This window comes from Palaemon carinicauda, chromosome 7 (genome assembly GCF_036898095.1).
Source record: "Palaemon carinicauda isolate YSFRI2023 chromosome 7, ASM3689809v2, whole genome shotgun sequence".
Classification (NCBI taxonomy): Eukaryota; Metazoa; Arthropoda; class Malacostraca; order Decapoda; family Palaemonidae; genus Palaemon; species Palaemon carinicauda.
Genome location: NC_090731.1, coordinates 136,967,415 through 136,986,703, shown reverse-complemented (window position 1 = coordinate 136,986,703; position 19,289 = coordinate 136,967,415). Strand labels below are relative to the sequence as shown.

Genomic DNA, 19,289 nt, shown 5'->3' with positions numbered 1-19,289 from the left:
GTCTCGGGTTGACGCTGTGCTTCCTCGCGCACCCATGGTTGTTGACAGTTCACAGACTGTGCAGCAGTTCCATGATATTGCGTCCGGCTCCGTCACGCATCCACCAGTGCGACCGGATTCAGCGAGCCAGACGTTGCCCACTCCGTTGCCGTTTCCTCATCAGTTTCGGATGAGGAACCCTCTGATGAGGACGTTGCTGAACAACAGGACGATCAGCCCCCAGCCCTGCTATCCATCCAGAAGATGCTGAAGAAGGAACGCTGCTCAGTCAGGCTGTGGATGAGTCTGGTAGGGACGCTGTCATCCGTGGATCAATTTGTGTCACTAGGAAGACTACACCTCCGTCCTCTTCAATACCATCTAGCTTTTCACTGGAAAAAGGACAAGACGCTAGAAGCGGTCTCGATCCCGGTTTCCGAAAAGATAAAGTCTTGTCTGACTTGGTGAAAGGACAATATCAACCTAAGAGAGGGTCTTCCCCTGGCTGTTCAGACTCCCAACCACGTTCTCTTCTCGGACGCATCGGACGTAGGCTGGGGTGCGACATTAGACGGTCGGGAATGCTCGGGAATATGGAACTCGAGTCAAAGGACAATGCATTTCAACTGCAAGGAGCTACTGGCAGTACGTCTGGCCTGAAAAAGCTTCAGGTCTCTCCTTCAAGGCAAAGTGGTGGAGGTGAACTCGGACAACACCACGGCTTTGGCGTACATCTCCAAGCAAGGAGGGACCTACTCTCTGACGTTGTACGAGATCGCAAGGGACCTCCTCACCTGGTCAAAAGGTCTAAACATATCACTAGTAACGAGGTTCATCCAAGGCAACTTGAATGTCATGGCAGATTGTCTCAGTCGTAAGGGACAAATAATTCCAACAGAATGGACCCTCCACAAGGATGTATGCAAGAGACTTTGGGCCACCTGGGGCCAGCCAACCATAGATCTCTTCGCAACCTCGATGACCAAGAGGCTCCCAATATTTTGCTCACCAATCCCGGACCCAGCACAGTTCATATAGATGCCTTTCTCCTAGATTGGTCACATCTAGATCTATATGCATTCCCTCCGTTCAAGATTGTCAACAAGGTACTGCAGAAGTTCGCCTCTCACGAAGGGACAAGGTTGACGCTAGTTGCTCCCCTCTGGCCCGTGAGAGAATGGTTCACCGAGGTACTTCGATGGCTAGTAGACGTTCCCAGAACACTTCCCCTAAGGGTGGACCTTCTACGTCAGCCACACGTAAAGAAGGTACACCAAGGCCTCCACGCTCTTCGTCTGACTGCCTTCAGACTATCGAAAGACTCTCGAGAGCTAGAGGCTTTTCGAAGGAGGCAGCCAGAGCGATTGCTAGAGCAAGGAGAACATCCACCCTTAGAGTCTACCAATCGAAGTGGGAAATCTTCCGAAACTGGTGCAAGTCAGTATCCGTATCCTCGACCAGTACCTCTGTAACTCAAATAGCTGACTTCCTCTTATATCTGAGGAAAGAACGATCTCTTTCAGCTCCCACTATCAAGGGTTACAGAAGCATGTTGGCATCAGTCTTCCGTCACAGAGGCTTAGATCTTTCCAACAATAAAGATCTACAGGACCTCCTTAAGTCTTTTGAGACCACGAAGGAGCGTCGTTTGGTTACACCTGGTTGGAATTTAGACGTGGTACTAAGATTCCTTATGTCAGACAGGTTCGAGCCGCTACAATCAGCCTCCCTGAAAGATCTCACCTTAAAGACTCTTTTCCTGGTATGCTTAGCCACAGCTAAAAGAGTCAGTGAGATTCATGCCTTCAGCAAGAACATCGGATTCTCATCTGAAACGGCTACATGTTCTCTACAACTTGGTTTTCTAGCCAAAAACGAGCTGCCTTCTCGACCTTGGCCAAAATCGTTCGATATTCCAAGCTTATCGTATGGTTGGAAATGAACTAGAAAGAGTCTTATGCCCTGTAAGAGCTCTTAAGTTCTATTTAAAACGAACTAAACCTTTACGAGGCCCGTCTGAAGCTTTATGGTGTTCAGTTAAGAAACCATCTTTGCCTATGTCAAAGAATGCTTTATCCTATTTTATCAGACTGTTAATACGAGAAGCTCCTTCCCATCTGAATGAGGAAGACCAAGCTTTGCTGAAGGTAAGGACACACGAAGTTAGAGCTGTCGCAACTTCCGTGGCCTTTAAACAAAATAGATCTCTGCGAAGTATAATTGACGCAACCTATTGGAAAAGCAAGTCAGTGTTCGCGTCTTTTTATCTTAAGGATGTCCAGTCTCTTTACGAGAACTGCTACACTCTGGGACCATTCGTAGCAGCGAGTGCAGTAGTGGGTGAGGGCTCAACCACTACAATTCCCTAATTCCATAACCTTTTTAATCTTTCTCTTGAAATGTTTTTATTGTTGTTTTTGGGTTGTCCGGAAGGCTAAGAAGCCTTTCGCATCCTAGTTGATTTGGTGGGTGGTCAAAGTCATTTCTTGAGAAGCGCCTAGATTAGAGGTTTTGATGAGGTCCTGTTGTATGGGTTGCAACCCTTGATACTTCAGCTCCTAGGGGTCGCTCAGCATCCTAAGAGGATCGCGAGGCTCCGTAAGGAAGACGTACTTAAAAAGGCAGAGTAATTGTTCAAGTCGACTTCCTTACCAGGTACCTATTTATTTTGTTTAGTTATTTTGATAACTTCTAAAATGAAATAAAAATTCTTAGCTCATATGATGTAAACATATTTTGCTGGTCTCTACCCACCCCCCTGGGTGTGAATCAGCTATTATAATCACCGGCTAAGTTAAATATTGAAAAATGTTATTTTGATAATAAAATAAATTTTTGAATATACTTACCCGGTGATTATAAATTAAAGGACCCTCCCTTCCTCCCCAATAGAGACACAGTGGACCGAGGAGAAAATTGAGTTCTTTGTTTACAATGAGTACTGGGTATCTGAACGACAGATGGCGCTGTTGAGTACACCCCCTACCTGTGTAGCGATCGCTGGCGAATTTTTCCGTAGAGTTTTTCTGTCGAGCAACAGAGTTGCAGCTATTATAATCACCGGGTAAGTATATTCAAAAATTTATTTTATCAAAATAACATATTAGGCTGAATAGAAAGGCACTAGACTTGAAGTAACCACTTGAGCAGGTAAGCTTTGGAAGTGGGTATTCTACAACTGCGCATATCCAGTTGTTTACCCAAAAATTGTAGTTGACATAGTTTTCAGTGTAACCTGCTAATATACACTTTCTTGTTCCTGTATAACAACATTCCTGTAGCTATTTACTGTATTCTGTAACAAGTGTGGGCTGGTGAGGACGTCATTTTCGTAATTGTAGATATTAGCTTTCTTTGGATATTTTTGCAAACCGTTACAGCAAGGAGTGTCTGCTGCTGCTGAATTGAAAGGGACGGTTGCTATCCTTCTCGTCAGTATTTCTCGTGTTCTGTAAGGAACTGGTGCTATCCTTCTCGTCAGTATTTCTCGTGTTCCATAAGGAACTAGGGACGTATATCCCGATGGTGCTTTCTTCATAGAGTTCTTCCCTCTTAACGAGAGATTACCTTTACGAAGTTATTTGGCTTCAACACGGAATATAATTTCTGTGTTGAAGCCACCTGACTGGCAAGAGGGCTCCTGAACTGGGGAATAATTTTTTTCCTCAGACTAAAAATTTCTCTCATTTTTTTAATGGCTAATTACTATTTCTACCTCCTTTGTATTTTATCAACTCTCACCCTGCTATCCAACCTTTCTTCCCCTTTTTATTGCTTAGATTTTTGAGAAGGGATGTCATTTCTGGGATTGGATTTTTTTTTCAAAACAAAGCGTAGGAGCTGTAGTGGTCTTCCCAACTACCCAATAATGTTTGCACCAAAGGAGTGGCCATGTCCATATTCTTATATGGGCAGGTAGAACTATTCTCATACAGAAATTTGGCCCTCGTATTCCAGGGGTGAGCTGTTTTTTTTAGAGATAGGACTCTCGGCATTCTTGATTAAAGTGGGGATGATTGTATTCTTGAAATGTTCTCATCCCATCAAGCAGGTTTGGCTTATACTGAGTCAATCTAATCATAATGGTACCATCCCATCGTGGTAGGGTAAGGAGTGGACATTTGGGAGTTAGTTCACACGAGTATTATTGATCCAGGAATTGGATCCATCTTTAAGGATGTCAGAAATCTAAAATATTCTTTCCTCTAAGCTTTTCTTTTTTCATATATTTTGTTCATTTATATTTTATCCCTGCCGCCCCCCCCCAAATAAAGCAAATAATTATCAACATTAACAGTGTTACCCCTACCCCTGGACCCCCTGATGAGTCCCCAACACTGTTGACGGTCTCTGCCAATTCAGTTGCAAAAAATTCTGTTGATGACCTAGAAACTAAAAAGGCCTACTCTTCCAATGTTCAGAAAAATTATGCTGAAGTAAGGGATTTGAAATTCATTCATATATGTGATATACCAAATAATTGTCATTGTGAAGTATTATGGATGGCTTTTAAACATTATGGTAAAATTAACAAATTTAGGATGAGTTTCAAAGATGACGAATGGGAAGCATGGATCTGCTTTAGGAATTGTGACGGAGCTTTTAAAGCAATCTGTGAAGTTTGAAAAATAAAAACTGATAATAGTCAGATTACCAGAGTGCTCTTCAATGCAACTCATGAAAACCTGGACATGCTGTATATCAATCAAGTGACGGGTATCAAAGTGAATCTGTTAACCCCAAAATAAGTTTGATATAAGTAAAGCCTAAGCCACCAATGTGGATTATTGAAATATCAAAGGGAGAAGAACCATTAGTGTTAGATTTAGTAAGCTAATACAAAAGAAAATAGGTAATATAGAGCATGGAGACATTTCTTAACTTGAGAAGGAATCCATCATAATCCATACCAAGTAAAAAATGCAGTTGTTTATGCTAAATAATATAAGAATAGAAGAAATTCCAATGGTGGATATCAAACTGCATTTTAATTTTAGCTGTGAAAGAGGGGTGATTTTTAACAGGGACCGCTATTAGTTTATCGTGAAAGAAAAATTGGATGTGTGCCTTAAAGAAATTTGGAAGGTTCGTAAGATTTCCAGAACCACTATGATTATTTCCACTTTCAAAGATACCTTCCAACATCTCTGGGAATCCTACATGCTTATGTCTTTCCACCCTTCTTTTCCCTGTTATGCTGTTTTTTTTTTTTTTTTTTACAGTCAGTTGAAGACATTGAGATTCAGAGGGACCATATTTGCACCCAAGCTGCCACACACCAATTGATACCTATATTAATTGTCTGTCTTTCCTTCATCGAAGAAATTCTTCAATTTTCACGGTAAAGATACCACATACTGCCCAGTCCCTGTTCCTAGTTTTCAAATTGAATTCAGAGCTGAACTCTTCACAAAAATCGACAGGACTCTTAAGGAGCCAGGGTAGAGGGACAGTCTTGACTTACTAGAGAGCTCAAACTGCATGGAGCTTTTCACAACTCCTCAGGTCTCTCAAAAGGATCGCTCAAGCCCATGGTAGGGCCCGTGAAGTTAGTAGGAAAATGGTATAACTTTTCCTGTGTAACTAGTCATCACCTTGGTTCAGGAGTTCATGACTAGGACCTAGAATCCAGCCAGCCACAACTTCAATCTTCCTTCACCTGTTCCCTAAAAAGGCAATTAGCAGGGACCAGAATGACATGCCTTTTTTCTTGAGGGGCAGGTACTACAACTCTTCCTTCTGTACGGAAGGAATAAGAAAAAGATCCTAAAACTTCAACTTTTTACTTCAGGGAACAATCAGACATGCACTCCCACAAAAGGACAAGAAGACCACCCATGATTCCATCACACGAGGGCAAGAATGTCAGATCTACCCTACTCCAGAAAAACCAGTCTAAGGTGCATTTTTCAATATTTAACTTAGCCGGTGATTATAATAGCTGCAACTCTATTGCCCGACAGACAACTCTAAGGTAAAAACTCGCCAGCGATCGCTACACAGGTTGCGGGTGTGCCCAACAGCGCCATCTGTCGTCCAGATACCCAGTACTCAATGTAAACAAAGACTCAATTTTCTCTCTGTCGTGCTATCGACAAGACGTACTTACTCGCTGTTGCTAAACTGGAGTTTTTTCACAACTAATTGGTGAAGTACATTATTCTAGTTTTGAGCTTTCGCTGTGCAGGGTTTCTCTTCACACAAATCCTTGAACTCTTTTTGATAACGGATTCTTTGTTGATGACTTTTTGATAGTTTTTTGAATTCCCCTTTGACCAATTCAAAATGGCTGACCCTTCACAAGTCCCAAAATTTAGGAAGTGCAATGCTAGGGACTGTTCAAGGCGTCTTCCAAAGGCTTCTATCGACCCTCACACTGTTTGTTCCAATTGTCGGGATAAAACCTGTCAATTGGAAGATCGGTGTGAGGAGTGCGTTGGGCTTTCGGAATTCGATTTTATCGAATTCCAAAAGTATACACGTAGGCTAGAGAGAGATAGAGTTAGGAGAAGTTCCTCTCGTTCTATTGATATTTCCTCTCCTCATGCCCCACAACCTATTCCTTCCCCTGTAGTGGTTGCTCCTAATCCCCCTCCTGGCACTCAGGAACCTTCGATGGCTGATATGATGCATGCCATCCAAGCTCTGGGTGAGAGAGTTGAGTCCCTTGCTAGTGACCGTAATCAGCTCATGGCGGATGTGAAGGAGCTGAAGTGCAAAAGTGCAGTGGGAAGTGATAAAGTGTCGAGTGGTAGTGTTGTGGATAGTGTTGCGCTTGAGGGTTCGTCTGTTCGTGCCTGTCGTCCTCCTAGTCCGGGACCTCTTGCAAGCTCCCAAGTCCAGGGGAGAAGCAATGTCGTACGACAAATGGGTTCGAGAGGCTTTAATCAGCGAACAGACGTTCCCTCCGTGGTATCGGGCGTATCTACCCAAGATCGCCCCTGCCTAACTAAGACGAGAGAGCCCATTTATACCTCGTCTTCGGAAAGTGTTTCTCGCAAGAAACCATGGACCAAGGTCTCACGACCGTTAAAGCGCAAGTCGGTCCCTTCCGCACAAGTCCAACGGCCCAGTTGTAGCCACTGGGTCAGTTCGGACTCGCTGCCGTCATCCGATGACTGCTCACCGCCTAAGAGAGGCAAAGCGGTACCGCTTCAGACAGTTACACCGTCTGTCGCCGCACCTGCTCCTGTAGACCCTAAGTGGTCTCTACTGCAAGACATGCAGTCTAAACTAACGTCTCTTATGCAGGACTTTCGTGCGGAGAAGGTTGCTGCCGCACCAGCTAGTGCAGCTCCTTGCCTACAACCGCCCACACGATCGGTTGTGCGTCCTGTGGACGCTGAGGTAACCTTCTCACGCACACCAGTTGAGAGAGTTCCGCCACCCATGCGTTCCAGTGTGATCTGCCAGCCGCATGTTGACGTTCAGCGACGCACGGAGGTCTCTGTTGACGTTCGTGAGGTTCAACAACCGTCAGAGTTGTTTTGTTTTGACGCGGTGCGTCAACCTCCGCAACCCAGTGTGGTTGCCACTGCTCACCCACATCAGTCCAGACAGTCTGGAGTAGACGCTGTGCGTCCCCGCGCTGCTATGGTTGTTGCCAGCTCACAGACTGGGCAGCAGTTCCATGACGTTGCGTCCGGCTCAGTCACGCATGCACCCGTGCGACCGGACTCAGCTAACCAGCCGTTACCCACTCCGTTGCCGTTCCCTCATCAGTTATCGGATGAGGGACTTTCTGATGATGATGTTGCTGCACACGTAGATGAACCGCATTCAGAACTGGACGAGCCTAAGTCTACGCAACCCTCTTTGGACTTTAGGAAAGTTTTGGCCCTTTTCAAAGAGATGTTTCCGGACCAGTTTGTTTCTGTGGCTCCGCGTTCTCCTCCGTCAGAGTTTGTGTTAGGCATGCCGTCAACCACTCCTGCCTTTACTAGACTCGCCCTCGCACGCTCGTCCAAGAGAGCTTTGCGGGTGATAGAAGAATGGCTGCAGTCCAAGAAGAGTTTAGGGAAGACAGCTTTTACGTTTCCCCCTGCTAGACTCTCTTCTAGATCGAGCGTCTGGTATGCCACGGGAGAAGTTCTCGGCTTGGGAGTTCCTGCCTCTGCCCAGGGCGACTTCTCAAGCCTCGTAGACTCTCCCCGCCGCCTTGCCATGAGACGCTCGAAGATATGTTGGTCATCTTCGGACCTGGACCACCTTTTGAAAGGTATCTTTAGGGCCTTCGAAGTTTTTAACTTCTTAGACTGGTGTCTAGGAGCCCTAAGCAGAAAGATCTCTCCAACAGAGAAAGAGACTTCCTTGCTCATTATGTCCTGCATGGACAAGGCCATACGTGATGGGTCTAATGAGCTTGCTGCATCTTTTGTGTCCGGAGTCCTTAAAAAGCGTGAAAACCTATGCTCATTCCTTTCAGCTGGAGTTACACCGTGCCAGAGATCCGAGCTTCTCTTTGCTCCTCTCTCCAAGTGCCTTTTTCCAGAAGACCTGATTAAGGAAATAGCCGCTTCATTGATACAGAAGGACACTCACGATCTTGTTGCGTCCTCCGCTCGCAAAGCTCCCCCTTTGCCTACCTTGTCAGCTAGACCAAGGATGGACACTCCAGCGTCCCGTTTTATTCCGCCCTTTCGTGGCAGAACCTCCAGCAGAGGAGGTGCTCGTGCCGAAGGGAAACGAGGAAAGAAGAAAGGAACCAAGTCCTTTAAGGGCAGAGTCTGACTGCCAGCTTCTTCAGACAGCAGTGGGAGCCAGACTCAAGAACTTCTGGCAGACCTGGGAAAAGAGAGGCGCAGATGCACAATCTGTGAAGTTGCTCAGAGAGGGGTACAAGATCCCGTTTGTACGGAAACCCCCTCTAGCAACGTCTCCCATCGATCTCTCTCCCAGGTACAGAGAGGAAGACAAGAGACGAGCCTTGAAACAGGAAGTGTCTCTTTTACTAGAGAAGGGAGCGGTGGTCAAAGTCTCGGACCATCAAACCCCAGGATTTTACAACCGACTCTTCTTGGTGTCAAAGAAGACAGGAGGGTGGAGGCCGGTGCTAGACGTCAGTGCTCTGAATGTCTTTGTCACAAAGCAGACGTTCTCCATGGAGACCACAAAGTCGGTTCTAGCAGCGGTCAGAAGGGAAGACTGGATGGTCTCTTTAGACCTAAGGGACGCCTACTTCCACGTCCCCATCCACCCGGACTCCCAACCTTTTCTGAGATTCGTTTTCGAAAAGGTTGTCTACCAGTTTCAAGCCCTGTGCTTTGGCCTAAGCACAGCTCCTCTTGTGTTTACGAGGCTGATGAGGAATGTAGCCAAATTCCTTCATTTAGCGGACATCCGAGCCTCCCTCTATTTGGACGACTGGCTTCTCAGAGCTTCTTCCAGTCGTCGCTGTCTGAAGGATCTAAAGTGGACTCTAGATCTGACCAAGGAATTAGGTCTCCTTGTCAATATGGAAAAGTCACAAGTGGTCCCATCCCAAACTATTGTGTATTTAGGGATGGAGATTCACAGTCTAGCTTTTCGGGCTTTTCCGTCGGCCCCCAGAACAAGCCAAGCCCAGTTATGCATCCAGAACATGCTGAAGAAGGAACGATGTTCAGTCAGGAAGTGGATGAGTCTGATAGGGACGCTATCATCCCTGGAACAGTTTGTGTCATTAGGAAGACTACACCTCCGTCCTCTTCAATATCACCTAGCATTTCACTGGAAAAAGGACAAGACGCTAGAAGCGGTCTCGATCCCCATTTCCGAGAAGATGAAGTCTTGCCTGTCTTGGTGGAAGGACAGTATCAGCCTCAGAGAGGGTCTGCCCCTGGCTGTTCAGACTCCCAACCACGTTCTCTTCTCGGACGCATCGGACGTAGGCTGGGGCGCGACATTAGACGGTCGGGAATGCTCGGGATTATGGAACTCGAGTCAGAGGATTATGCATATCAACTGCAAGGAGCTACTGGCAGTACATCTGGCCTTGAAAAGCTTCAGGTCTCTCCTTCAAGGCAAGGTGGTAGAAGTGAACTCGGACAACACCACTGCCTTGGCGTACATCTCCAAGCAAGGAGGGACCCACTCACTGACGTTGTACGAGATCGCAAGGGACCTGCTCATCTGGTCAAAAGGTCAAAACATATCACTAGTTACGAGGTTCATCCAAGGCAACTTGAATGTCATGGCAGATTGTCTCAGTCGGAAGGGACAAGTAATTCCAACAGAATGGACCCTCCACAAGGATGTATGCAAGAGACTTTGGGCCACTTGGGGCCAACCAACCATAGATCTCTTTGCAACCTCGATGACCAAGAGGCTCCCAATATATTGCTCACCAATCCCGGACCCAGCAGCAGTTCATATAGATGCCTTTCTCCTAGATTGGTCGCATCTAGATCTATACGCATTCCCACCGTTCAAGATTGTCAACAAGGTACTGCAGAAGTTCGCCTCTCACGAAGGGACAAGGTTAACGCTAGTTGCTCCCCTCTGGCCCGCGAGAGAATGGTTCACCGAGGTACTTCGATGGCTAGTAGACGTTCCCAGAAGTCTTCCTCTAAGGGTGGACCTTCTACGTCAGCCACACGTAAAGAAGGTACACCAAAGCCTCCACGCTCTTCGTCTGACTGCCTTCAGACTATCGAAAGACTCTCGAGAGCTAGAGGCTTTTCGAAGGAGGCAGCCAGTGCGATTGCTAGAGCAAGGAGAACATCCACCCTTAGAGTCTACCAATCGAAGTGGGAAGTCTTCCGAAACTGGTGCAAGTCAGTATCTGTATCCTCGACCAGTACCTCTGTAGCTCAAATAGCTGACTTTCTCTTATATCTGAGAAAAGAACGATCTCTTTCAGCTCCCACTATCAAGGGCTACAGAAGCATGTTGGCATCGGTCTTCCGGCATAGAGGCTTGGATCTTTCCAACAATAAAGATCTACAGGACCTCCTTAAGTCTTTTGAGACCACGAAGGAGCGTCGTTTGGTTACACCTGGTTGGAATTTAGACGTGGTACTAAGATTCCTCATGTCAGACAGGTTTGAGCCGCTACAATCAGCCTCCCTGAAAGATCTCACCTTAAAGACACTTTTCCTGGTATGCTTAGCCACAGCTAAAAGAGTCAGTGAGATTCATGCCTTCAGCAAGAACATCGGATTTTCGTCAGAAAAAGCTACATGTTCACTACAACTTGGTTTTCTAGCCAAAAATGAGCTACCTTCTCGACCTTGGCCGAAATCGTTCGATATTCCCAGCTTATCGAATATGGTAGGCAATGAACTAGAAAGAGTCTTATGCCCTGTGAGAGCTCTTAGGTTCTATTTAAAACGAACTAAACCTTTACGAGGCCTATCTGAAGCTTTATGGTGTTCAGTTAAGAAACCATCTTTGCCTATGTCAAAGAATGCTTTATCCTATCTTATCAGACTGTTAATACGAGAAGCTCATTCCCATCTGAGTGAGGAAGACCAAGCATTGCTGAAGGTAAGGACACACGAAGTTAGAGCTGTCGCAACTTCCGTGGCCTTTAAGCAAAATAGATCTCTGCGAAGTATAATGGACGCAACCTATTGGAGAAGCAAGTCAGTGTTTGCGTCTTTTTATCTAAAGGATGTCCAGTCTCTTTACGAGGACTGCTACACACTGGGACCATTCGTAGCAGCGAGTGCAGTAGTGAGTGAGGGCTCAACCACTACAATTCCCTAATTCCATACCCTTTTAATCTTTCTCTTGAAATGTTTTTATTGTTGTTTTTTTGGGTTGTCCGGAAGGCTAAGAAGCCTTTCGCATCCTGGTTGATTTGGCGGGTGGTCAAAGTCATTTCTTGAGAGCGCCTAGATTAGGGGTTTTGATGAGGTCCTGTTGTATGGGTAGCAACCCTTGATACTTCAGATCCTAGGGGTCGCTCAGCATCCTAAGAGGATCGCGAGGCTCCGTAAGGAAGACGTACTTAAAAGGCAGAGTAATTGTTCAAGTCGACTTCCTTACCAGGTACCTATTTATTTTGTTTTTGTTATTTTGATAACTTCTAAAATGAAATAAAAACTCTTAGCTCATAATAATGTAAACATATATTGCTGGTCTCTACCCACCCCCCTGGGTGTGAATCAGCTATTATAATCACCGGCTAAGTTAAATATTGAAAAATGTTATTTTGATAATAAAATAAATTTTTGAATATACTTACCCGGTGATTATAAATTAAAGGACCCTCCCTTCCTCCCCAATAGAGATGCAGTGGAACGAGGAGAAAATTGAGTCTTTGTTTACATTGAGTACTGGGTATCTGGACGACAGATGGCGCTGTTGGGCACACCCGCAACCTGTGTAGCGATCGCTGGCGAGTTTTTACCTTAGAGTTGTCTGTCGGGCAACAGAGTTGCAGCTATTATAATCACCGGGTAAGTATATTCAAAAATTTATTTTATTATCAAAATAAAATTTTTTGGAAACAGTAATCTATTAGCAACAGACCACATTAGCTGACACAACAAATTATGTAACAAACCTAGCTCCTTCGCAGGATAAGAAACATCTTGTTTATGGTAGAGGGTGTGCCGTAAGTTTAGAATGACTGGTAAGATCGACTGGCTTTTTACCTCTTCTTTGTTCCTCATCCTTGAAGTTCAGTAGTCACTCCGTTATTTGGTAGACTGAATGATAGATGCGGGTAAAGCAGAGCCCCATGACCAGGCAACTTTTCGTTTTAGAAGTATCTCCTGCATCCTCCTGGACAAAGGGGAGGATGGACAAATGTAGGCTATGCAGTCATGTTCTCAGATGACTACTCATTTAAATACCTTATTGTATCTTCCCTGATTGTGTACCGGTACACGGTAATGACCTAGTCTAATACCTGTCTCTTCTTCGTGTCCAGGTCATCAGGAGGTTGACAGGAGTTACCACTTTCATTCCTGTTCAGTGCTTTGACATTTGCCCAGAAGATAAACCAGCTAGTTGGTTATACGACTTTCTCCCACCTTAGGATGAGTCTCCTATTAAAGAAAGGTTTGTATTCGTGTGGGAACAAATCACAGTAACTAATGACTCCTTAAAGATTTTAACAGTTGATTTCCAGCTATGTTGAAAGCATACTCCCATCAAAGGACTCTGGTTTGTATAGTTTGGAAAATACAAATTACTTGAAATTTTTTCATTTTGATTAAATCAAATATGCTGTGATAAATAACACCAGAATCAACCGTGAGAACTTAATTGCTCACAGGTGACTCCTTATCAGGCAAATACTGTATGCCCTTTCCTCAAAATCCCTACCTAAATAGGGAAAATGATACAAAAAGTACCGTAGACAATTGATATTGTATGAATAAAAATGTATAATCTAATATGTATGGAGGCTTGGCTGCATAAAGGACTCCCGATTATCTTTTCTTATGCGTTTGCAGAAATATAAATTGATGCAGCTTTTGAAAATGCTATTGTAGTGTACTTGGCTAACTTCAAAATTGAAATCTATAGTGTATATCCAAAGATATAGTATGCAATCTACTATGCAGTCATAGATTTGAACTTAATTCCAGCATTTTTCCTTTTTCCCTGGTGAGGTATAGTACATCTGAATTTTCTAGTTTTATTGTAGCTGTGACCAAATTGAATGATTTTCCTAGTCACATAGTTGAATCGTGTAGTTTCACAGAAGTTCAAACTGTGCAAACGCATTCTTTTTTAGAAGGTTCATACGAGTTATCTTTCATACCTTGAATGTTTGACCTCATTTTGCTTTTCTTTGCAATTTTTATTCTATGGTCTATTCTTTGTTTCTATTTCTTTTTTTCCGTATCTGGCTGCTTTCTCTGTCAGGTCTTTGCATTCCTACTTTGGTTACAACATTTCCGATAATAATGTTTAGTATGAATGTGAGAAGCCTTTTTACAAGTTGATATTTTTATTTCTTGAGAAACAGTGGACATTTAAAAAAATACAGAAAAAAATATTTTACAGCTACTCATCTTTCTTTGAAGCTGAAATCATTCTTTCATCCGTTATTCTTCCAATTGTCACCTAATTGTCATATTGGTCTTCATAAAAAATTCATTATTTTTCTACAAATGTCAGTGGTTCAGAATAGTGTTATCTAGTTTTCTAGCTATATAAAACAAACTACATTAAACTCCTTTTTTTCTATTTGAGGAAGAGACACTTCTTAGTCATGTGTTCAGAAAATAAGAAACAATGAAACTATTTTTCTTACTTATAAATATAAACTGATAAATCATTATGCTATTTACATTCCTAGTATATGTAGTATAGCTCAGTTATTGATTTTAACATACAAGTTTGACCAGAATACTCCTAATACACTCCTGTATCTCCATCTTTAAAATCCAGGACCCCCTCTGTTCATATTAAATGCCTGAAGTGCCCGTTGGCCCAAATTCCCTCTGTCCTTGTAACATCCTGCATTCTTGGCGGCTGCTGCATTAGGGGTCGCAAAAGCTGGGTGTATCTGGCGGGTAGGTGTGACTCTACCACCACGCTGCTGCCCTCGAGCTTGTAAGCATCCCCTTCCAGCGGCACGGTTGACAGTCGAGATGTTTGTTGGTGGAATGCGAGCTGTACCACCCTGATTTAAAATGGATTAGTTGTTGAGATTGAAATATGTTTGTGCAGAAAATTTGTTTTACTATTAGTGATAGATATATGGAATCCATTTATTTAATTGCAACATAAAGATCAATCAGATATGTATACATTTTACACACACCTTACACTCAAGAAAGCAGATACTCTGTATTTATACTTGTATGTGCAGATTACGTTACATTTTTTTATCTTATAAACAAAGAAGAATTACTATTTGTGGAAATAATAAAGTGATCAATAACAATCCGTGCACAAGACAAAAATTACAATGTAATTACCCTTGATGGCTTTGTGAAATGATGAACCAGAGAAGAAACCAGATTTGTCGAGTGATCTTCTAGCTTAAGTTCTGATACATCTAATTCTGATAATTTCTGTTCAACGTCGTTTATCACCTAGGAAAAATATTATATATATATATATATATATATATATATATATATATATATATATATATATATATATAATATATATAATTTATATATATATACTGTGTATATATATATATATATATATATATATATATAATTTATATATATACTGTGTATATATATATATATATATATATATATATATATATATAATTTATATATATACTGTGTATATATATATATATATGTATATATATGTATATATATATATATATATATATATATATATATATATATGTATATATATATACAGTATATATATATATATATATATATATATATATATATATATATATATCTATATATATATATATATATATATATATATTATTATTATTATTATTATTATTATTATTATTATTATTATTATTATTATTATTATTATTACTAGCTAAGCTATAACTCATTGGAAAAGTAGGATGCTGTAACTCCAACAGGGAAAATAGCCAGGTAGGAAAAACCTATGAGATGTAATAGATAATCTAAAATATTTTCAAGATCAGTAACAGTGTTGTAATAGATCTGCATATGTAAACTATCTCGGCATGTTAAAGCATACAAACATTCGCTGCAATATTTGTTGTTAACACAAATGAAGCTGTTAAGTACACACCCATTTTACAGAGAAAATTATTTGATCTTCAAGAAGTTTACTATACCTTTATTAATTTCAATGATACAGTACACGGATAAGTCTTCGGGTTACAACGGTTTCGAATTGTTTCTTGGATACAGTTCTACTCCCATAAAGAAATTTTATTTGTTTTTGTTAGTTTAATTTTATCATTTTTATCCTCCATTTTTAGGTCCTAGTCACGTTTCCGTGTTAAAAGGGGGTTTCTTTTATCCTAGATTACAATATGTCTTTACTACTGAATTAGCATAGGTGAGAGACTTTGGTGCCCTGTCCACACGATTGAGCTTGCCCGACGGGCAAACAGTGATACCAGACCACAGTAGTTAGTAAGAATGAGGGTTAATAACGTCAGAAGCTGGAAAACTACAGAGATCTGGCATCATACAGTGTTGCCAGATCCCTGCCTTTAGTTTTCTTGCTTCTGACGTCATTAACCCTCATTTTCACTAACTATTGTGGCCTGATATCACTGTTTGCCTGTCGGGCATGCTCGATCGTGTGGACAGGGCTTTACATACTGTACTGTATTGTAGGCTACTTATGTATGTTCCAACTTACAGCAAAACTCAAGTAGGAACATATCTCCTTTGAAACCTGAGGACTTATCTTAATTGAAATATTTGTCTGATGCAGGTATTCAAACTCTGAACTCGAGCGAGAAAAAAAAATGTGTTTCTGTATCAGATGTGAAACACTCAACTATAGGGTATGGGTACTCTACGTTATGAACTCCTCTGTTGGAAATAAATGACTCATTAACATGATTAAGGATAAGGCAGAAAAGATGCATCCATCCAAAATAACACCTCGGCTGCTTCAGTGTTCTGTTATCTTCTAGATTCTATCTATAATCTACTTCATCAAGAACATGTTCTTGCTGTGTTTAGTAAACTTGGTACTCTATCTTCAAGATTGAAGCTAACAAGCATAAGCTCATTATCGCTAAAAGCACACATCTATGCATATAAACCCAGTCAAAATTTGTATTCATCAACTTTAATAGTCTTATTCAATGATCAACATAAATCAATTATAGTGATACTGTGGAGGAAATGTTTGACTTTAATTTTTATGCTGAAGACATGTGCATAATATATTTTGTTTTCTATCTAGCTTAAAAGTAGATTACAGTGTCGCGGAAGTTATGATAAAAGCACATCAAATTAATCTTTCAAATGAATGCTTAGTTTGCTTATTCAGCATCAGAAAAATGAAAACAAAGAGTTTAGGGAGTAAGAAGTGTTACTTCAGCCAGAGCGAGCAAGTACATGTTTTATTTTTTTAATTTTTTTTAAAGAAGGAACAAAATGAAAGTTCTGAAAATCAATAGTAATTATAACTTTTCAGAATTTCCATTTAATTAAAGCTACTCGGTGTCTGTACTGTTCGTTTTATTTTGATGCTATGTAGCTCTAGCAAACAAGAATGAAAAAAGTAAAGAATGATACATCAGTAAAATTTTAGAACCAAGACTAATGTTTCTACACAACAATAAAGGGATTTTGACGAAGGAAAAAATCTATTTCTGGGCGAGAGAACAATAAAGAACTTTCATACGTCAACAGCAGTCATAATAAAGAAAGAAGCTATTGTTGATATTACTACTACTATTACCAGCTAAGCTACAACCTACTTGGAAAAGCAGAATGCTATATGCCCAAGGGCTCCAACAGAAACAATAGCCCAGTGAGGAATGAAAATAAGGAGACAGAATAGTGAGCCTGAGTGTACCCTCAAGCAAGAGAACTCTTAACCCAAGACAGTGGAAGACCTGGAGGCTATGACACTAACCAATATTAGATAATTGGTTTTATTTTGGAGAGCTGCTTAGTGCTTACCATAGCTAAAGAGTCACTTTATCGCATTTGAACGTAGCTACTGAACAATTACAGTGTATTAGTTAACCTCTAGAGTGAAAAAAAAATCTTTCCAAGGGTCTTTCTTGAAGTTAAGAAAAAGGTAATTATGTGAGGCTAATATCTGAAAGGAAATTGGGCTGAAAAAAATATATATGATAAATGGTGTTCAATAAAATGCCAAATAAAGTAAAAGAAAATAGATTGACCTTTTCTGGGAGAACAAGCTGGCTGTTCCTTTCATCTAAATATCGCTCGACCAACATCAATTCACATGGTACCAAATGGATCATTGAAAGAGCTGTGGATGAGAGACATGAAAGGTAACATCTACGTGTTTATATATATATATATATATATATATATATATATATATATATATATATATATATATATATATATATATATATGTATATATACACACATCCATGTTTATATCAGATATATTTATTTCTACTTTCAATAGAAATGTTTTGTTCCCAAAATAAAGAAACCAAAGGCAATTTTGAACTAGCACAAGAAAAAATAGTCGAAGGTGATTTAAAGGTTAAAGAGTGGAGACACCAAGAGTTGATAGAATTTAACTGTAAGGTCATTAAGGTGGTTGGTAATAGTATGATTAAGTGGATGACCATGATTTATAAAGTATATCTGGATGATGGAAATGTTCCCAAGGAATTGGTGAGAGGAATAATATTTATGTTGTGTAGAGGCTAGTGTGATAGATATGATTAAGAGTTGCTGTATACTAAGGAAGGTGTATAATAGGATTTTGTTTTGGTGCTGCATAATAAATGACAAAAGAATTGCTATGGTATGACAAAGACAAGGATGTGTGCATCAATATCTGCTATAAAATATGCATGTAGAAAATGTTAAGATGAAGGGAAACAGGTATTGCATGCATGAAAATAAAATAATACAAATTTTATAATCAATGTGGAAGGTTTAGAATAAATGGTATGGATTGGAAGTGCTGGAGAGTATTTAAAAGTTTGTATAATTAAAGCATCCTATGTGTTAAGAGTATGCAGGAAAGATAGCCCTTGTTTAGGTGTTAAATCTGGTGGAGAAATGTGTTTAATACTTTTAATGGAGTGATGGGAGATGTCAGAAAATGAATCGTGAACATAGTATGGAATGTTGAGCCAACTCTCTATTATGTAAGTGAAATCTCTATATAGAGTAATATATATATATATATATATATATATATATATATATATATATATATATATATATATATATATATATATGTGTGTGTGTGTGTGTATATATATATAATATATATTAATATATATATATATATATATATATATATATATATATGAGAGAGAGAGAGAGAGAGAGAGAGAGAGAGAGAGAGAGAGAGAGAGAGAGAGAGAGAGAGTATGATGGCCAAAAAGAATTTTGAAAACTTTACAGTTAAAGATATTGAATTGGTAATGGATAAGGCATAATAATTATTATCATAAACGTATGTAAGCTAACTGAAGCATCTAACCTGAGCAGTGAGGCGCTGGCAAAATTACCACCAGTGGAGCTACGTTACCTGGTGGTGCTACAACCTTTGTAAGTAGGGCTTCGTCCATCTTCTCTAATTTTTGTGAAAGGCTTGCGACGTACTGCAATGGTAGAAGTTTGATATCAGATAAGCTCTAATCTTTGTAGAACTTAGGCTCATCGTTGTTAGTAAATCATAAGGACACAACAGAATTATAAAGGTTGCAAAGTGCTCAAGCAATAATTATTTTAAGCTTATATTTGCAGGTGTTTTTTATACTGCAAGAATCACACACA

The 19,289-nt window shown here is 40.8% G+C and overlaps 1 protein-coding gene across 6 annotated transcripts in view; it reads right to left on the bottom strand.

Moving 5' to 3' along the window:
• Nucleotides 1-13,332: 13,332 nt before the first annotated feature.
• LOC137644030 (uncharacterized) overlaps nt 13,333-19,289 on the bottom strand; it is a 30,628-nt gene continuing 24,671 nt past the window's right edge. For 2 of the 6 annotated variants that reach the window (XM_068376915.1, XM_068376917.1), the window contains exons 9-12: nt 18,994-19,114; nt 17,699-17,790; nt 14,844-14,960; nt 13,336-14,545 (exon numbers count right to left, since the gene is read on the bottom strand). In XM_068376915.1, coding sequence (XP_068233016.1) covers nt 14,300-14,545; nt 14,844-14,960; nt 17,699-17,790; nt 18,994-19,114 — 576 coding nt within the window. In that variant the 3' untranslated portion in view covers nt 13,336-14,299. Of the gene's footprint in view, nt 14,546-14,843; nt 14,961-17,698; nt 17,791-18,993; nt 19,115-19,289 lie in introns of all 6 variants that reach the window. The other 4 variants (XM_068376919.1, XM_068376916.1, XM_068376918.1 and 1 more) reach the window with 4 other exon arrangements.